At 40.4% G+C, this 17107-nt stretch overlaps 1 protein-coding gene across 2 annotated transcripts; it reads left to right on the top strand.

Annotated features, from left to right (window-relative positions):
- Nucleotides 1-1824: 1824 nt before the first annotated feature.
- LOC109017472 (zinc finger protein CONSTANS-LIKE 4-like) lies at nt 1825-3115 on the top strand. 2 transcript variants are annotated; one of them, XM_018999735.2, is made up of 2 exons: nt 1825-2492; nt 2619-3115. In XM_018999735.2, exons 1-2 carry the CDS (start codon nt 1959-1961, stop codon nt 2862-2864), a joined length of 780 nt encoding a protein of 259 aa, XP_018855280.1. In that variant the 5' UTR covers nt 1825-1958; the 3' UTR covers nt 2865-3115. The 2 variants fall into 2 exon arrangements, with proteins under 2 accessions (XP_018855280.1, XP_018855279.1); XM_018999734.2 differs by having other exon boundaries at nt 1827-2492; nt 2616-3115.
- The last annotated feature ends 13992 nt before the right edge of the window (nt 3116-17107 follow it).

The raw sequence follows: 17107 nt of genomic DNA on the forward strand, positions 1-17107 counted from the left end.
CTGACTGTTCAGGAATTCCATGCTGATGGAAAAATTGGGAATGTCATTATATCACCATTACAACTATATTGATTATTGATTTTCAAGCAGTTGGCTTAATACTGGAATGTGGTGTTGTAGCTATAGATGCCTCCCAAAAATGAGAACATAAAAGATATAAAAATAAAAAAGTAATAATGCATTTGTGTGAGTTTTAACTAACATTCAGCCAATGATTCAAGAGCTTATGAGATGTGTCAGTCTGTTATGAATTTCTTTGTGGGTTTGGAGCTATATGCCCACTTAATAATCATTGGGCCACTAAAGTATTGATAGACTTTAGGAAATTCTTAAGGTAGGTTTGGGATAAGACAAAATATAAAATTTTTATCTCATCTCATTTCATCATTACATTTTTTTCAAATCTTCATACAAAATATAATAAACAATTCAACTTTTTCAAATCTCAATACACATTTTCAATCCTAAAATAATAATAATATTAAAATATAATATTTTAAATTTCAAAACAAAACACAAAATTTTCATCTCATCTCCAAATCTGCCCTAAAACTCCTTAGGCCACCAGAAATTTCTTCCTTGGGCCTTGGTAATTGCTATGCATGAATGAATGTGCGGATGGTCGCCGGAAGAAATGCCGATTCATCTCAAACTCATCTCACTTAGCTTCTTAATTGACTTCTTTAGAGTATATATATTTTCTTTTTATCGAATTACCAAAAGACTTCTAAATAGGATGATTATTCACAAAGTAAAAAAAATTAATCGGCCCGGTTTGTGTTGGAACTGCATGCATACCATATTTCTTGTTTTAGGTTGCTCAAGAGTGGTTTAAAAGTTCAAAAATTTATCCAGGCCGTGTTATACGTGCCTAAAGGTTATATAATACTTCCACTTTTATTTACATTTTTACTTATAATATTCATCCTATTAGTTTTCTTTAAAAATTTAAATTTTATAATTTTTCAACTTATTAATAGCTTATTAAAAAGATTTTAATTGTATTATTGATCAATCACATAGAAACAAAGCCTATATATGAGTTTCTTTTTAAAGTCGTCCTACACATAAATCTCACATCTTGTTCATCATTTAAAAATATATCATTTTATCTTTTAATTTAATTTTATTTATAAATATGTCTGAAATTATTTTTATTATATGAATAAAAAAATAAAATAATATATTTTTAAATAAATATACAATATATAAAGTTTATATTTAAAATTTTTCTTCTTTTTAAAATGTAGGATAGGAGAGGAAGTTTCCTATTAAATCATTAATAAAAGTTGATTTAACTCTTATCCGTGCATCAATGTGCCTAAATTAAAATTATTTTGGAGGTTCAGAAAGAAACGGACCGGCAGCCAGGAACGCGTGGGTGGAATGACTCACTGCCATCGACAACAGGGCAGAGAGATAAAATATTCAAGGGGGGCCCTCAAATCGGTGCAGCCCACGTGGTTTTAGTTGTCGAACCAAATCATGCCACGTAAGCGAATCGGAATCTCCGCGCTATCTAACTGCCATGTAGACTCAGAGTCGAGCCAAGAGAAATATCGCTGCACGAACCAGGAAGCAAAACCGAAGGTGCCTGTTGTTCCCTAAGGAGCCAACACCTGGCACCATGGGACACCACACCCTTGGGACGGTGTGAATCATTGTTTTCTCGCCCTATACCCCACCTTCGTCTTGAGCATCTCGCTTTCACTTCTAATTCCAGATCATACCCTTAGTTCCGGTGTAGTTCTAGTGCAGGTAGTTTCGTAATTTAAGAGAAAAATAGGGGTTGGTTACTGTAAAGACTGCGACTTGCCCTTTTCTTATTCTCTTCGCTTCCTCTCAAGCATCCATCGGTGAGGAGAGAGAAAGTAGAGAGAGGAAATTCCCTAGAAAGGGTGAGAGAGCGTAGAGAAAATACTGAGACCGAATCGAACCTTTTCTGGAGGAGGGAAGAGATGAAGAACTGCGAGCTCTGCAAGGTCCCGGCTCGGACCTACTGCGAGTCGGACCAGGCGAGCCTGTGCTGGAACTGCGACGCCAAGGTCCACGGAGCCAACTTCCTCGTGGCTCGCCACTCTAGGACCCTACTCTGCCACTCGTGCCAATCCCATACCCCGTGGAAAGCATCCGGTTCCAAGCTTGGCCACACGGTCTCCGTGTGCGAGAGCTGCGTCCGTGGAACCGGAAACAAAGAAGAAGAACGACAAAGCGAAGGAGGCAACGATGTTGATCTCCGACAAGACGACGATGATAATGAGGTTGATGATATTTTCAATGATGATGACTTTGATGATGCAAGTGATGAGGAGGAGGAAGAGGAAGAGGAGGAGGAGGAGGAGGAGGAGGCTGATAATCAAGTGGTTCCATTGTCTACGACACTGCCCCCGCCTTCGACCAGCTCTTCGAGTAGCGAAGAAGTGTCGGTGACAACGCTTTCTTTAAAGCGAATGCGTGAGAATAGTTCAGATCTTCGAAACCCTCGGGTTATGGTGTGTGTTTCCTCTCTTACGTTTCTATATATGTCTCGCCTTGGCTGATTCTGTTCAAGTTTTGTAATGCTTGATAATCGAGATTCGAATGAACGGTTAGGATTTATGTTTTTGTTAATATAGCAGGACGATCTCGACCTTTGTTCATATAAACGGGGGAACGATGCGGCATTGACGGCTCAGGCGGGTGACGGCGACGGCGAGGCGACTTCATGGAGGCCATGGAAGGATCGGGCGGTTCAGGTTGACGGCGGTGCGGCATCTTCTTCGGCGATGATAAAGTCGGTGAGGAGAATCCGTGGGCGAGATTTATGTGACCAGAGCAAAGAATCCGTAGCCGTTGATGAGGATCCGTCGAATAGTGTTAGTTAGCCGTCCGATTTGAAGTAGCCTGTGGTTACGGTAGATATAGTATTTTATTATAATTTACGCCCTCTTCTAACAACAGCAGTGGTGGTAGTTGTTGACTATTTAATTTAACTTGTTAGTACTAAATTTAGAGGTTTTATTTAGATAGAATATTATTGGGTGGAATGGAACGAAGAAGGAGATTGTGGTTTTGATTTTTGTTGTAATTGATAATTGCTAACATATTAGATGACGACGTCGTATCAATTTGTGAATCTATTTACTTGAAATTCTCGAAAAGAAAAGGCGGGCGTGGTTGAAGTTGTTGGCTTCGAAGTAGTGAACACCATCATCCGTTCAGTTGATGGAAAGATGCAGAAATGGGGACAGTTTGGTTGGAAAGGAATGTGAGAGTGATTAGGATAGGATGATATTATTTTTTAATATAATAATTATTTTATAATTTAAAAAAATTGAACTATTTATTATATTTTATACTGAATTTAAAAAATTGATCAAATTGTCAGAAGATTTGAGGTGTGTATCAAACTGAGGCACGCGAGTTAACCTTAAACGTGAAGGGGGAGGGACGTGGGGTTCACCTGTGGGGACTCGTGGAAGTGCATGAATTTGTGGTTGCCCTTTGAAAACAACTCTGTCAGTGAAAAATATATATATATATATATATGATAAGATTTAATTTAAAATTAATAATTTTAATTTTATAAATGAATTTATATCACAATAATGTTATGAATTTTCATCCGAGTTCATTCGAAGTTGTTGCTTTGGTGATTTTCCTGCATTATTCTGTGCAATGATCATATCTCGTTGAAAACAGCACGTTTATTCATCCATTTCGAATTAAAGAAAATAAATCTTATATATATATATATATATATATATATTATCTTCCAAGAGAAGTTAACTTCAATTAGGATGTCGTGTAAAATCCTCTTGTACACCTTTCATTAAAAAGCATGACACATTAGCTTTTCAGTTGACACTAAAAAATAAAAATTAAAGTTTAGAAGCCAACTTGGGCCGTGGGCGCCACCTCTGGCAACGAGAAATACATTGCTGTCGGATCAGGCTATATCCGGCTCGAGTTGGCGGATTGATCTGGCCGGATCTCATTAGATTCTTTTTTTTTCTTTGAAGAAAACCTTAAACCATTCCATTAAATAAAGGCATGAATACAAGATGGAGGATTCTCCATAGTTACAATTTGATCAGTAATGATAAGAGTATCTTTTGCAAGTAAATAGGCTATGTGATTGTCATTCCTTCTAACATGAGAAACTTCCCATTTTGCAAACAGCTTAAGGAAATATCTAGCCTCACTACAGAATATGCTTGAACTACTCAATGCTTCTCTGTCTTCAACCAAGGCTTTTGTGACTTGCAGTGAATCACCTTCGAGTATGACCTGATGCAGACCAATCTCCCTTGCCAGTTTAACAGCTTGAAGAGCTCCGTATGATTCAGCTAGTAGAGGGTCAGGGTAGAGCTTTTCCTTCTGCCTCAATGTTGCAATAACCTGCCCAGACCTATCTCTTATAACCACTCCTATACCAATCAGCCCCTTATCTTTGTGTACTGCCCCATCCCAGTTAATTTTGTACCAGTCCACTAGAGGAGCTTGCCAATGGATCACCATGGGAGGGCTTGGGTATTGCATTGGTCTGGGTTCTTTTCTACCATCATGTTTAGAGTAGCTCTTGCCTCTCTAACAATATGGTTTGGATGTGTAAAACCTTTCTTGAAAATGAAAGAGTTCCTTCTCCACCAGATCCTCCTTGCTGTAATCACAAACTCTTGTAGTTCCTCTTGATTCAATACCTTAGTCAATGTATCAAATAGTATTATCATTGAGAAGCTAGAAATGGAGCATTTCTCTAGCTTTTTGGAGCACTGACTCCACACATCCTTTGCTGCTTCACAGCTCCACAGCACATGTTGCACACTTTCCTCTTCCTTATTGCAGATTGGGCATAAAGGATCACTCACCACTTTCTTCTTAAACAAGTTGGACTGAGTGGGAAGTGCCTCCTGGCAGGCTCTCCATAGAAAGGTTTTGTCTCCTGGTGTAACATCCAGCTTCTAGATTTTTTTCCAAACCTCCTTGAGGCCATTGCTGGTTGATGCTTGCCCATAAGCAGCCATCTCCCTGTCCTTTACCAAGTGATAAGCACTCCTCACCGTGAATGAGCCATCCTTTGTACCATGCCATAAGATTCTATCCCTGGTAGCCATAGCACTGATAGGGGTCTCCAAGATCATTTGAGCTTCCCTCTCCTCAAAGGTGGCTTGGATCAGTTCTTGTTTCCACCTCTTTAACTCAGGATCCATTAGAGCTGCAACTTTAGCATTTCCCTCTAGGTTCTTCACTGGGCTGGTAACCCTCCTTGGATTAGCATGGTCCAGCCATTTATCTCCCCATATGTTGATTTCTAACCTAGTGCCTACCCTCCAGAAAGATCCAACCTCGATTACATGCCTTGCAGCCATCAGGCTCCTCCATACAAAGGAGGGTTTAGAGCCAAGTTTTGCTGTCTGAAAAGTCAAGGAGGGGTAGTATTTGGCTTTGAGGACTTTGGCAACTAGGGTGTTGGGGTCTTGGATAAATCTCCAACATTGCTTGGCAAGCATTGCCATGTTGAAACATTCTAGATCCCTGAATCCCAAGCCCCCTTCTGATTTAGCTTGTCCCATTCTCTTCCATGAGATCCAGTGAATCTTGTGCTCCTTTTCTTGTTGACCCCACCAGAAGTTTTGTATAACGCTGTTTATGGCTTGAAGTAAAGTCTTTGGTAGCTTAAATACACTCATAGTATATGTAGGGAGGGATTGTATGACTGCTTTCACAAATATTTCTTTCCCAGCCTGTGATAATGCTCGAACCTTGAAGTTGCTGAGCCTCGATCTGATGTTGTCCAGAATGCCTTTAAAGGATCTTAGTCTATGTTTACCCACAACAGAAGGCAAGCCCAAATACTTTTCATATGGCCTAGCTGATCTCATTCCAGCTATTGACAGGATGTACTCTTGAGTGGCCCTTGCTGTGTTTCTGCTAAACATGATAGAAGTTTTCTCTAGGTTCAGTCTTTGTCCAGAAGCCATTTCATAAGTTCTCAGCAAGTTGATCAGCCTTCCCCATTCAATAGCATTGGCCTTGCAAAACATAAGACTTTCGTCTGTAAAGAAGAGGTGAGATATTCTTAGCAGTTTTCTTGCAACAGGAACTCCATGCAACCATCTGTTTTCTTCAGCTTTGTAAATTAAGTTGCTCAGAGCCTCAGCACATAGTATAAATAGATCAAGTGATAATGGATCACCTTGTCTTAGACCTCGGGTAGGGTAGAATTCAGGTTGAGGGACACCATTCACCAATAGAGCATAGGAGACAGTTTCAATACACTTCATAACCAATTCCACCCATTTGCTGCCAAATCCCAGCTTTAAAAGGACTGCCCTTAGGAAACTCCATTCCACCCTATCATAGGCCTTGCTCATGTCCAATTTTAATGCCATGTAGCCTTCTTTCCCTGTCATTTTAAAATTCATTGTGTGTAAAGCTTCAAAGGCTACAATAACATTATCAGCAATAAGTCTGTTAGAAACAAAGGCAGATTGTGATGGAGAAATAATGCTATGCAGCACCTTTTTTAGTCTATTTGCTATGACTTTTGAGATGAGTTTGTAGAGGACATTACAAAGAGATATTGGCCTAAAATATGTGACATTCATTGGGGTTTTCTTCTTTGGAATAAGGGCTATGAAAGTGTTGTTGATACTGTCCAAACTGCCATTCGAATTAAGAACATTCAGAACTGCTTCACATACTTGAGTTCCCACCACTTGCCAATGTTGTTGATAGAATAGGGCAGGGAAGCCATCTGGCCCCGGGCAACTTAATCCATTCATGTGAGATAAAGCATCTTCTACCTCCTGGACTGAGTAAGGCCTGGTCAGAAGCTCATTCTGTGCTTCACTCACTTTGGGTTCCAATGATTCAATGCATGTTAAAGGGCTGCTGGGGTTGGAAGTTGTGAAAATACTTGTGAAATAATCCTGGAAAAGAGTGTTGATGCCCTCCTTTGAAGTGACTTCTTCATGATTACTATCCAGGAGCTTTTTGATCTCATTTGTTTTCCTCCTTTGTGATGCACACTGGTGAAAAAATCTTGTATTCCTATCACCTTCCTTCAACCATTTATGTTTGGCTCTTTGTTTCCATTTGAGGTTTTCAACTTCCAATAGTGTGTCCACCCTTTGTTGAGCTTGTTTGATCTCTTCATTTAAAAGGCCCATGTTTCTGTCTTGTAGGTTTGAAAAAATGTCCATTTGTTGTTCGATTTCTCTCTTAAAGCTGCCATAATGTTGTTTACTCCACTGAGATAGTTTCTGTTTGTAAGACTTAAGCCCCTCAACAATGAATTGCATTTTGTTTGTTGCTACTCTAGGTAATCTCCATGCTTCCACCACTACTTTAAGGCAATCCTCCTTTAGGTTCCAACAAGCCTCATATCTGAAAGGCCTCTAATGTCTGACAGAGTAAGTGTGCACCAGGTCCATCACAATCCACAAAGGCCTATGATCTGAGTTGAGGGCTGGAAGAGTATAAACTCTCGAGTCAGCATACATCCCTACCCAAACATTATTGCAAAAGGCTCTATCCAGCCTTTCTTTAGTGAAAGCATTGCCATGCCTCCCATTTGACAAGGTGAATTTACTACCATAATATCCCATGTCATAGAGCCCACACCTTCCAACTGCCTCACTAAAAGCCTCCATTTGGTCGTAAGGTCTCAATGGCCCTCTCCACTTTTCATCATACCTTAAAATTTCGTTAAAGTCACCTACACAGAGCCAACCTGTAGTGCTTGAAGGTGTAAGAGCCTGCATTATTTGCCAGCTTTCATGTCTCTTAGAAGTAATAGGGCTGCCATAGAAGCCTGTGAGAACCCAGTGACCACCAACTCTCTCTTCCTTCACCATCAAGGAAATATGGTTATTTGAATATGACAATACTTCAGCTTCTGTTTCTTCTTTCCACAGGAAGGCCAAACCTCCACATGAGCCTTTTGAGTTCACCACAAAACTATTTTCAAAATTCAGTTGTCTTCTGACTGTCTCAACCTTAATTCTGTTGCACTTTGTTTCCATTAATAAAACAAAGTTTGGGAACTTATTTTGCACCATAATGTGCAGATTGTTCACTGTCTGAGGGTTCTCAAGCCCTCGGCAGTTCCAACTTAGGCAACTCATGGCAATTGGTGGGGCTGGTTCACAGCCTCCACCATTTCAATTCTGCCAGAGTAATTCATAGGAGAATCCCCATGTTTTGTTTTCTTCAGATCATGCACTGCCCCTTCTGCCATCGATCTAGTGATAATTCTTTTGTTACCTATTAGGCTTTTTGCTTTGTTCTCCTCAAGCCCAGTTGCAAGCCTTTGGCTCTGGCGGCCTGGCCACCATATTCAATAGTTATATATATACAAAATTCATTTTATCAATTTTTTTTTAAATAAATTTTAAATTTCAAATTTCATAATCTTCAATATATTAAAATTATATATATATTAATTTTTTATATTGTATAAAATATTTTTTACCACTTTTTATATTATATATAATTTTAAATAAAATAATTTTGTATTATATGATAAATTACTAATTAATATACTATTAAATTTTAAAATCTTATATAAATAACTATATATTATCACTATAGTCTATTGTATTAATAGTTATACCAATACTATAATCACTATATTATTGTATACTATAATATACTATACTATATTATATATACTATATAATATACCGAAAAAATCGAACCGAACCGAACCGAAATTAGTAAAATAAAAAGTACCGGTGTAGGGGTGTAACCGGTACGGTATTGAACGAGATCAATAAATGCCTCCAAATAAGATCATTGTTGAGACAATGGAAGATGGACATTATTTGTTTGCAGGAAATGAAGTTGAAGATTATTACAAGAAGAACTATTCGGAGTATTTGGAGCTGTCAATATGTAGGATGGACATACTTATCTTCTAAGGGGGCTTCAGGTGGAATTCTGGTCATGTGGGGCAAGTGGGTAGTGGAGAACATTGATGAATTTGTGGGAGATTACTCAGTGGAATGTTCTTTTAAGAATTTTGTAGATGGCTTTGAATGGGCCTTTGCTGGGGTTTATGACCCTAACTTAGATAGTGAACGACGGTTGCTTTGGGATGAGCTGGCATGCCTATGTACTTGGTGGGATGTTCCGTGGTGTATTGGTGGGGATTTCGATGTGACAAGATTTCCCAATAAAAGATCGGGGGAGGGGTGACAAACTCAAGCTATGGTGGACTTCTTAGATTTAACATTCGATCTAGAACTCATGGACTTACCACTCATGCGCGGTGACTTTACTTGGTATAACAACCAAGTCTGGTCAAGGTTGGATAGATTCCTCATCTCTCCTTCATGGGAAATATAATTTCCAAAGGTATGTCAGAAAAGAGTTCATCGGGTATGCTCTGATCACTTTCCCATAGTGTTAGATTGTGGAGGAATTTCAGGGGTAGAAGACCGTTCAAATTTGAGAATTTGTGCTTGAAAGCAGAGGGGTTTGTGGAATTGGTTAGACAATGGTGGAATTCATATCAACTAGAGGGCACCCTGAGCAAGGTCTTGGTTGAAAAATTGAAAGCTTTGAAGGTGGATTTGAAGATATGGAATGAACAGGTATTTGGTAATGTAACATTACAAAAGAAGAAACTCTTTCATGAATTGCAAAGCCTGGAGGGTAGGGAAGAAGAGAATGAACGCAAATGTCAAGTTGTCTCAGAGATAGAAAGGTTGATATTAATAGAGGAGATCTCGTGAAGGCAAAAGTCAATGGCATTGTGGCTTACGGAGGGGGATAAATGTACAAAAAAATTTCATTGAATTGCAAACTCACATAGGAGGTTTAATGCCATTGAGTTCATGACTATTGATAGAGGTTTATCATCAAATCAAGTAGTAATTAGAAAGCATGTTGTTGGACACTTTGAACAATTGTTGATGGAACCGTATGCGTGGAGACCAAAGGTAGATGGTCTAGCTTTTGAGGCCATTGATCATAAAAGTATGGTTTGGCTAGGGAGACCATTTGAAAAGGAAGAGGTACGACTAGTAATTAGAAAAATTAATAAGGATAAAGTGCCGAGTTTGGATGGTTTCACTATGGCATTTTTTCAGACATGTTGGGAGGTGGTGGGAGGGGAGATTATGCAGGTTTTTCAGGAATTCTTTTCGTTTGGAAAATTTGAGAGAAGTTTAAATGCTACTTTTATTGCACTGGTCCCTAAACAGTCAGGTACAATAGAGGTGTAAGATTTCAGGCCTATTAGCCTTGTGGGCAATATGTATAAGATAATTGCCAAGGTCCTTGCCAACAGGATGAGCATCGTTATGGATAGGATTATTTCGAAATCCCAAAATGCATTTGTGAGAGGCAGACAAATTTTGGACTCGGTTCTTATAGCTAATAAATGCTTGGACAACAGGCTTAAGTTGGGAGTACCAGGTATCTTATGTAAACTAGATATGGAGAATGCCTATGACCACGTCAACTAGGATTTTTTGTTTTATTTGCTAAGTAAATGTGGTTTTGGGGAAAGATGGCAGGGGTGGATGAAGCATTTTGTGACAACGGCTTAGTTCTCAGTTTTGGTAAATGGTGATCCTGTGGGTTTCTTTAATAGTTTGCAGGGGTTATGACAAGGTGATCCACTATCACCACTCTTATTTGTACTTGTGATGGAGGCTCTTAGTAGAATGGTGTTGGTTGTGGTTGAGGGGGTTTTTTTTAGGATTTTCAGCGAGGGCTGCTAAACATGGCTCCACCATTATTTCTCATATCTTGTTTGCAGATGATACGTTGTTATTTTGTAAGGATGAGGTAGGACATATTCAATCTTTAAAGGCCATCTTGCTATGTTTTGAAGCGACATTCGGATTGAAGATGACCTTGCTAAAACAAATATGGTTGCTGTGGGTGAGGTAAGAAATATTAGAGGATTAGCCAACATTTTGGGGTGTGTGGTTTCTTCGTTGCCATTGAAGTATCTTGGTCTGCCGTTGGGAGCAACTTTCAAAGCCAAGAAAATTTGGGAGGAGGTGTTAGAGAAATTAGAGCGTAGGTTAGCTGAGTGGAAAAAGTTATACTTATAAAAAGGGGGGGCGAATCACACTCATAAAGAGCACTCTTTCCAACCTTCTCACATATTTCTTGTCTTTATTCCCCCTTCCGGCAAACATTGCAACTAGGATTGAGAAACTCTAGCGAGATTTTATGTGGAGTGGTATGGGTGATGAGTTTAAATTTCATCTAGTTGGTTGGAATAGAGTGTGAGTCCTTTGAGAGAAGGTGGGTTGGGGGTCCGTAATGTGAGGTTCTTCAATAAGGCCTTATTAGGAAAATGGTTGTGGCGTTATAATCATGAGAGGAAAGCCTTATGGAAATGGGTGATTGATGCAAGTATTGGAGTGCAAAAGGGGTTGGTGTTCTAATAAAGGGAGGGGGGCTAACAGGATAGGGTTGTGGAAGTTTATAAGGCAAGGGTGGGGGGATTACTCGAGTCATACTCGGATGTGTTTGGGGGATGGCAGCAGAATTAGCTTTTGCGAGGATGTGGGTGGGAGATTTGGCTCTTAAGGATGCTTATCCTAATATTTTTAGAATTGCATGAGATAAGAAAGTTATGGTGGCTGATGTGAGGGCAATTAGTAATGGTTCACAGGTGTGGAATATCAACCTCACTAGGGAGGTACAAGATTGGGAAGTGAGTGTGCTAGAGGAGTTCTTCAACTTGCTATACAACATCATTGTTGGGGTTCCAGCTGAAGACACGTTGGAATGGAGTCCTTCTAAGAAAAGGAAATTCTAATTTCGCTCTTTTTATGATATACTCTCAACTCAAACTAGGCCCAATTTCCAGTGGAAGAACATATGGAGGTGTAAAGCACCTCCCAAAGCTGCATTCTTTGTTTGGACAACAGCTCTAGGAAAGATCATAACCATTGATAAACTAAGGAGGGGAATTATAATTATGGACTTGTGTTGTAGGTGCAAAAATAGTGGGGAATCAGTGGACCATTTACTACTACATTGTAATTTAGCAAGGGACATATGGAACTACTTCATCAGCAGTATGAGACTAGCTTGGATAATGCCAGGAAGGGTGGTGGAACTACTAGCTCGCCAGAGAGGGATCACAGGAACACCACAGATTGCAGTAGTATGGAAGATGGCTCCTATTTGTATTTTCTGGTGTATTTGGAAAGAACGAAATGATAAAATTTTTTAGAATCATGAAAGTTCCTTGGAGGATTTTAGGAGATTTTTTTGGAGGATTTATTTTATGTGGGTCATTGCTCAAGAGTTAAATCGTCTCAGCTTCCACAACTTTATTGTAACAATTTCTAGTTTTCAATATGGTATACTCATATGTATACATCCGATGTACTTGGACTATGTCTATCTTTATCAATACAATTACGTATTACTTATAAAAAAAAACCGATGCGGTATTAATTTTTCAAATCTCAAAACCAGTATATGCTAGTTCAGTTCTAACATATATGTTCAAAACCAAATCGAACCGGACCAGTTACACCCCTATTTATTGCAGAAGACGCTAGGCGGGAGATGTGCTCATCCGCATTGAGGCGAGGAGAGATGGGACACTTAGAAAATGTGTTCCCTCTATTGTTTGTATGTGCGAGTGTGGAGCATAGGCTCAGATAACCAGGAGAGAGATGTGCTCGACTGTGCTAGGTGGTGATAAGAGATAGGAAATTTATGAGAGGCGTTCTCTCCTTTGTTCGCAGGGTGCAAGCGCAGAGCATCGACTTAGATAACCAGGTGGGAGATGTGCTCGACCACGCTGGGTGGTGAGGAGGGATGAGACACTTAAGAAAGGTGTTACCTCCATTCTTTGCGGTTGTGAGCGTGGAGCATCAACTTATATGCTTTGGCGGGAGATATGCTCAACCGCGTTGAGGCAATGAGGGATGGGACACTTAGGAGATGTTTTCCCTCCGCTGTTCGCCTATGCGAGAGCGTAGCATCAACTTAGCTATTTTGGCAGGATATGTGGCTCGATTGCACCATTATTGCCGGAGATAGGGCTTGATCGCGCCGTCAAGAGGTAGGCTTGGCTCGACTGCGTTGTTGTGCTGAGGAGGCTTGGCTCGACTACGTTGTTGTGGCAGGGAGGTCTGGCTTAGTCGCACTGAAGTTTTCGGCAAAATCCAAATAGGTTAGTGTAGATAATCTAAAAGTTTGAGATTTGCAAATCTGAGCCATTTTGCTAGACTGTTGAGTTCAATGACATCCATGGATTGCGTTGTGGCGGGAGGAGCAAGAGCAAGGTTCCAGTGGTGAGCGGCCCTCTGTGGCAAGGAAAATAGGGGAAACTTAATTTCACTAATCAAATCAACCCAGTCCTTGTCCTTTTTTTGCGAAGATCAGATATCGCTGTGGGAGCCGGATGTGCCCATCGACTTGTGGTCGGTGGCACACGCTACATGTCTCCATGCAATGTGCTGTGGAGGGGGCTTGCTACGCGATAGCGGGCTTGTTATAGACTGTGGTGTGAGTAAACTGTAGCTGAGTGACTAGGTATGGTTGAGCAATGAAGGATGGTTGTGCAACTTTTGTGTTCAGGAAACTCTCGGTGGCCGACATCTCTCTATACATGGTCGAGGAACTCTATTGGTCAAGCAAGCTTGTGGGGGGTAACTCTCTTTGTAGTCGAGCCACACTCCGTACGTGGCCGAGGAACTTTATGGACGAGGGACTCTGTTGGTCGAGTAAGCTTGTGTCGGGAAACTCTTAGTGGTTGCTGGTTTAGGGCACAAGATAAAACATAAAATTCTCATCTCATCTCATCATTACCCTTTTTTCAAATCCTCATACAAAATATAATAAACAATTCAACTTTTTCAAATCCCAAGACAATAATAATATTAAAACATAATATTTTAAACTTTCAAACAAAATACAAAATTTTCATCTCACCCCCCAAACCTACCTTAGACTCCATGTGGCCAAGGAAGGTGGTCGGGGAAGCTATGTTCAAGGAAGATGGTCAAGCAGACCACCGAGGCCACTGAAGCTGTGTCTGAGGAAGGTGGTTGGGGGACTCGTGAGACTGGACCGGTGGGAAAGGTCCAACTGGTACTTTCCGTTGTCAAGGACCACCATGTTAGCGACAAAAAATGTCGATAAGTCCCGTGGTGGCCCTGGGTGACCTTAGCAACTGGTGGTAGCTGACGCGTAGTTACTCACCAGCTTTTAAGTTCTCGACGGTGAGAAACCGACAGGAGACCTCTCGCCAACTTCCTCTAGGAGTTTGACTTTACGACTGAGACTTTGCCATGCCATGTGTGGGAGGTGGTAGGCTTAGCTGCCTGCCGCTATACGCATCCTGATCAGGTGCACCTGTTGTGTTCACCAGATGTCTTTTGTGGGTGCTCCAGACACCGTGGCAGTTTGAGAAGAGAGATGTCTTTCCGGAGGCATACACTGCCAACGACCCCCGTTGTGGTCGGCTATTGCTTCTCCAGCCCACAGTTTGGTTGGCTGGATGGCTCGGTCACGCATTATGCACTACCCTAGGGGTCGGGGACCACCCTGGCAGCGACAGAAAGAACCAGTGGTGTGATGGTGGCTGGTGGTGGGCATGGGTAACTAGTCTGTGGTTCTCTAAAGTGCATCTTCTGTATATACTGTGCATGGCATGCACAGCACCCCCTGGCAGTGGGAAATATGCAGAAGACACCGTCATTCCAGTCTGGGTGTCAAACCAAGCAACCAGCCTTGACTTGTGCCACCGCAAAGGGAGTGGCTAGCTCTCATACCCACCAGCGAGAATCACTGGGTGAACAGTGGGGGTGTACTTGTTATGCCTATTGTGCCCGCCATGCATAGTGGGTCCCTTACATGCATGGCATTTAGCCCGTGCATGTCATGCACATCCTACGTGTTCTTTGCATGCCCCACATGCAATGTGTGTGTTGTGCATTTGTATAAGTGCATGTGCTACATGCACAGTGCACTTAAGTGTATGGGCGATTTAGTGCGCTATGTACTTAACTGTATGGGCAAGGAAATGTTTCTCTAGCCCAATCTTCTTCCCCTTTTTTTTTTCAATAGTGCTATCCAAAGTAATAAGATAAAAATAATGACAGATGAAAATGTGAGAGGAATCTCATCTGCTCATTTGGAGATGACTTTAGAAGCCAAAAAGTCATCATTCTCAGGGGTGTAACCGGTTCGGTTTGGTCCGGTTTTGGATAAAATCTAGGACCGAACCGGTATGTACCGGTTTTGTATTTTTCAAAACCGATTACGCACCGGTTACCCTCCTAAACCGGTACTTCCAGTTTTACTGGTTTCCGTCCGGTCCGGTCCAGTTTTCTGATTTTTTTAAAATGTAAGTTTCACAATTTGTCATTAAAAATTTGTTTAAAAAAAATTTGATTTAAAAAAAACTGTTTTATACTTTTATTAATATATTAGACTATATAATAGTATTAATATTAGACTATTGGTATACTTATAAGTTATATATTAGTATTAATTATAAAGTTTTAGTGATTTAGTATTAACATTTTATGTAATAATTTATAAATTATAATAAGAAATTATTTCATATATGAATATATATATTATATATAAAATTTCACATAAAAATTTATAATTATACATTATATATAAAACTTTTATATATTAATATTTAATATATATAAAATATTTTGTATAACACTTATATATAAATATATTATTTTTTAATTTTTTTAATCACCCGATCCGGTCCAAAAAATCCCGGAACTGGAACCGGACCGGAACCTGCCGGTTTTTATATTTTAAAAACCGGTTCCGGACCGGACCGGTTCAAAACCGGTAAAACCAGTCCTGTTCGGTTCGGTCCGGTCCGGACCGGTTTTTCGATTTTCCGGTTTGAGTTTACACCTCTAATCATTCTCCTACTTTCAGTGTAAAGAATAAATCGATCCCACATACGGTGCCAACTGTTAAGATGAAAATCACCTCACATGTCGAAATGGGAGAAATAGTCATTCCCAGCCCACAAAGTGGCGTGGACTCAATGGATGTTGTTTGAAGCCCACGATGGTGGTACGATACCCATACGTACATCCATAACAGTAGATAGAAAATAAATACATAAGATATAAATAAATATGGATACACAGATTTACGTGATTTGGTACAGAGCCTACATCCACAGGTTGTTTGGAGAGCAAATACACTAGTATGGAAGTATTTTACAGTCTCTCATAGTCTTTCATATCTTACAATACATTGGGGGTAGGGACCCCCTTAACCTAGAGAAGATAAAAAAAAAAAAGATGGCATCTTGCCTTGTCTGAGGTTGAAGAAGAAGATGCTATTGTCTAAACCCGAAGTTCACATTTCTCATATCTTAGTTCCCTTTTATCTAGCCCTTGGGAGTGGAGAACATCGATCTTATGTCACATCACCGTCTACTTTTAGTTTCTGATCCCCCCCTTCTTCTCATTTCTCTTTTCTCCTCTTTCCCGTCATTTCTCTCCTTTTCTCTAACACCCTGCTTTTCTTTTTTATCTTATCCCCTTCCTTCCTTTTTGGGTATGCTATTTTTATCCACTTCACAGGTAATATATAGTATAGTGTTGACTTTCCTTCTTTTCACCCTTTGACATACAATGTTGACGATGATGTATGTATAATGGCTGAGGTCTTGGGCACTGGACTAGCTGCTGTTGAGCTCATGAGAGCTAAAATCTTTGGTGAGAGATTCATGCCCTATTGCTGAAGACTCGGAAGCTTGATTCTCCTCGTATATATCTTTGTTCGTAATAAGGGGTGATACCCGCATGGGTAGGGAAGGGTTGACCCTTCCTTACACCCTGCCCCCAGGATGTGGGGCGAGGTCCCCCGACCCAGTGCAGGGGTGGGGGCGGACCCCTCATCCACCCCACCCCACCCCCACCCACACCTACTACACTACAACTTGCACAAAGTATTAAGAACTATACTTAATATTGCTATATTTATATATAGTAATATGTATAAATATAGCAGGGTAAAGGGGTGGCGGGGTGCGGACGGGGGCGGGGTACAGGGTGCAGGCCCCCACTGCCCACTCGTAGTTCATAACTATATTTTCTGTCATTTCTTTAAGTTGAAGTATGCTTGTATTGTCATCCAATCATCA

The sequence above is a fragment of the Juglans regia genome, chromosome 10 (genome assembly GCF_001411555.2).
Source record: "Juglans regia cultivar Chandler chromosome 10, Walnut 2.0, whole genome shotgun sequence".
Taxonomy (NCBI): Eukaryota; Viridiplantae; Streptophyta; class Magnoliopsida; order Fagales; family Juglandaceae; genus Juglans; species Juglans regia.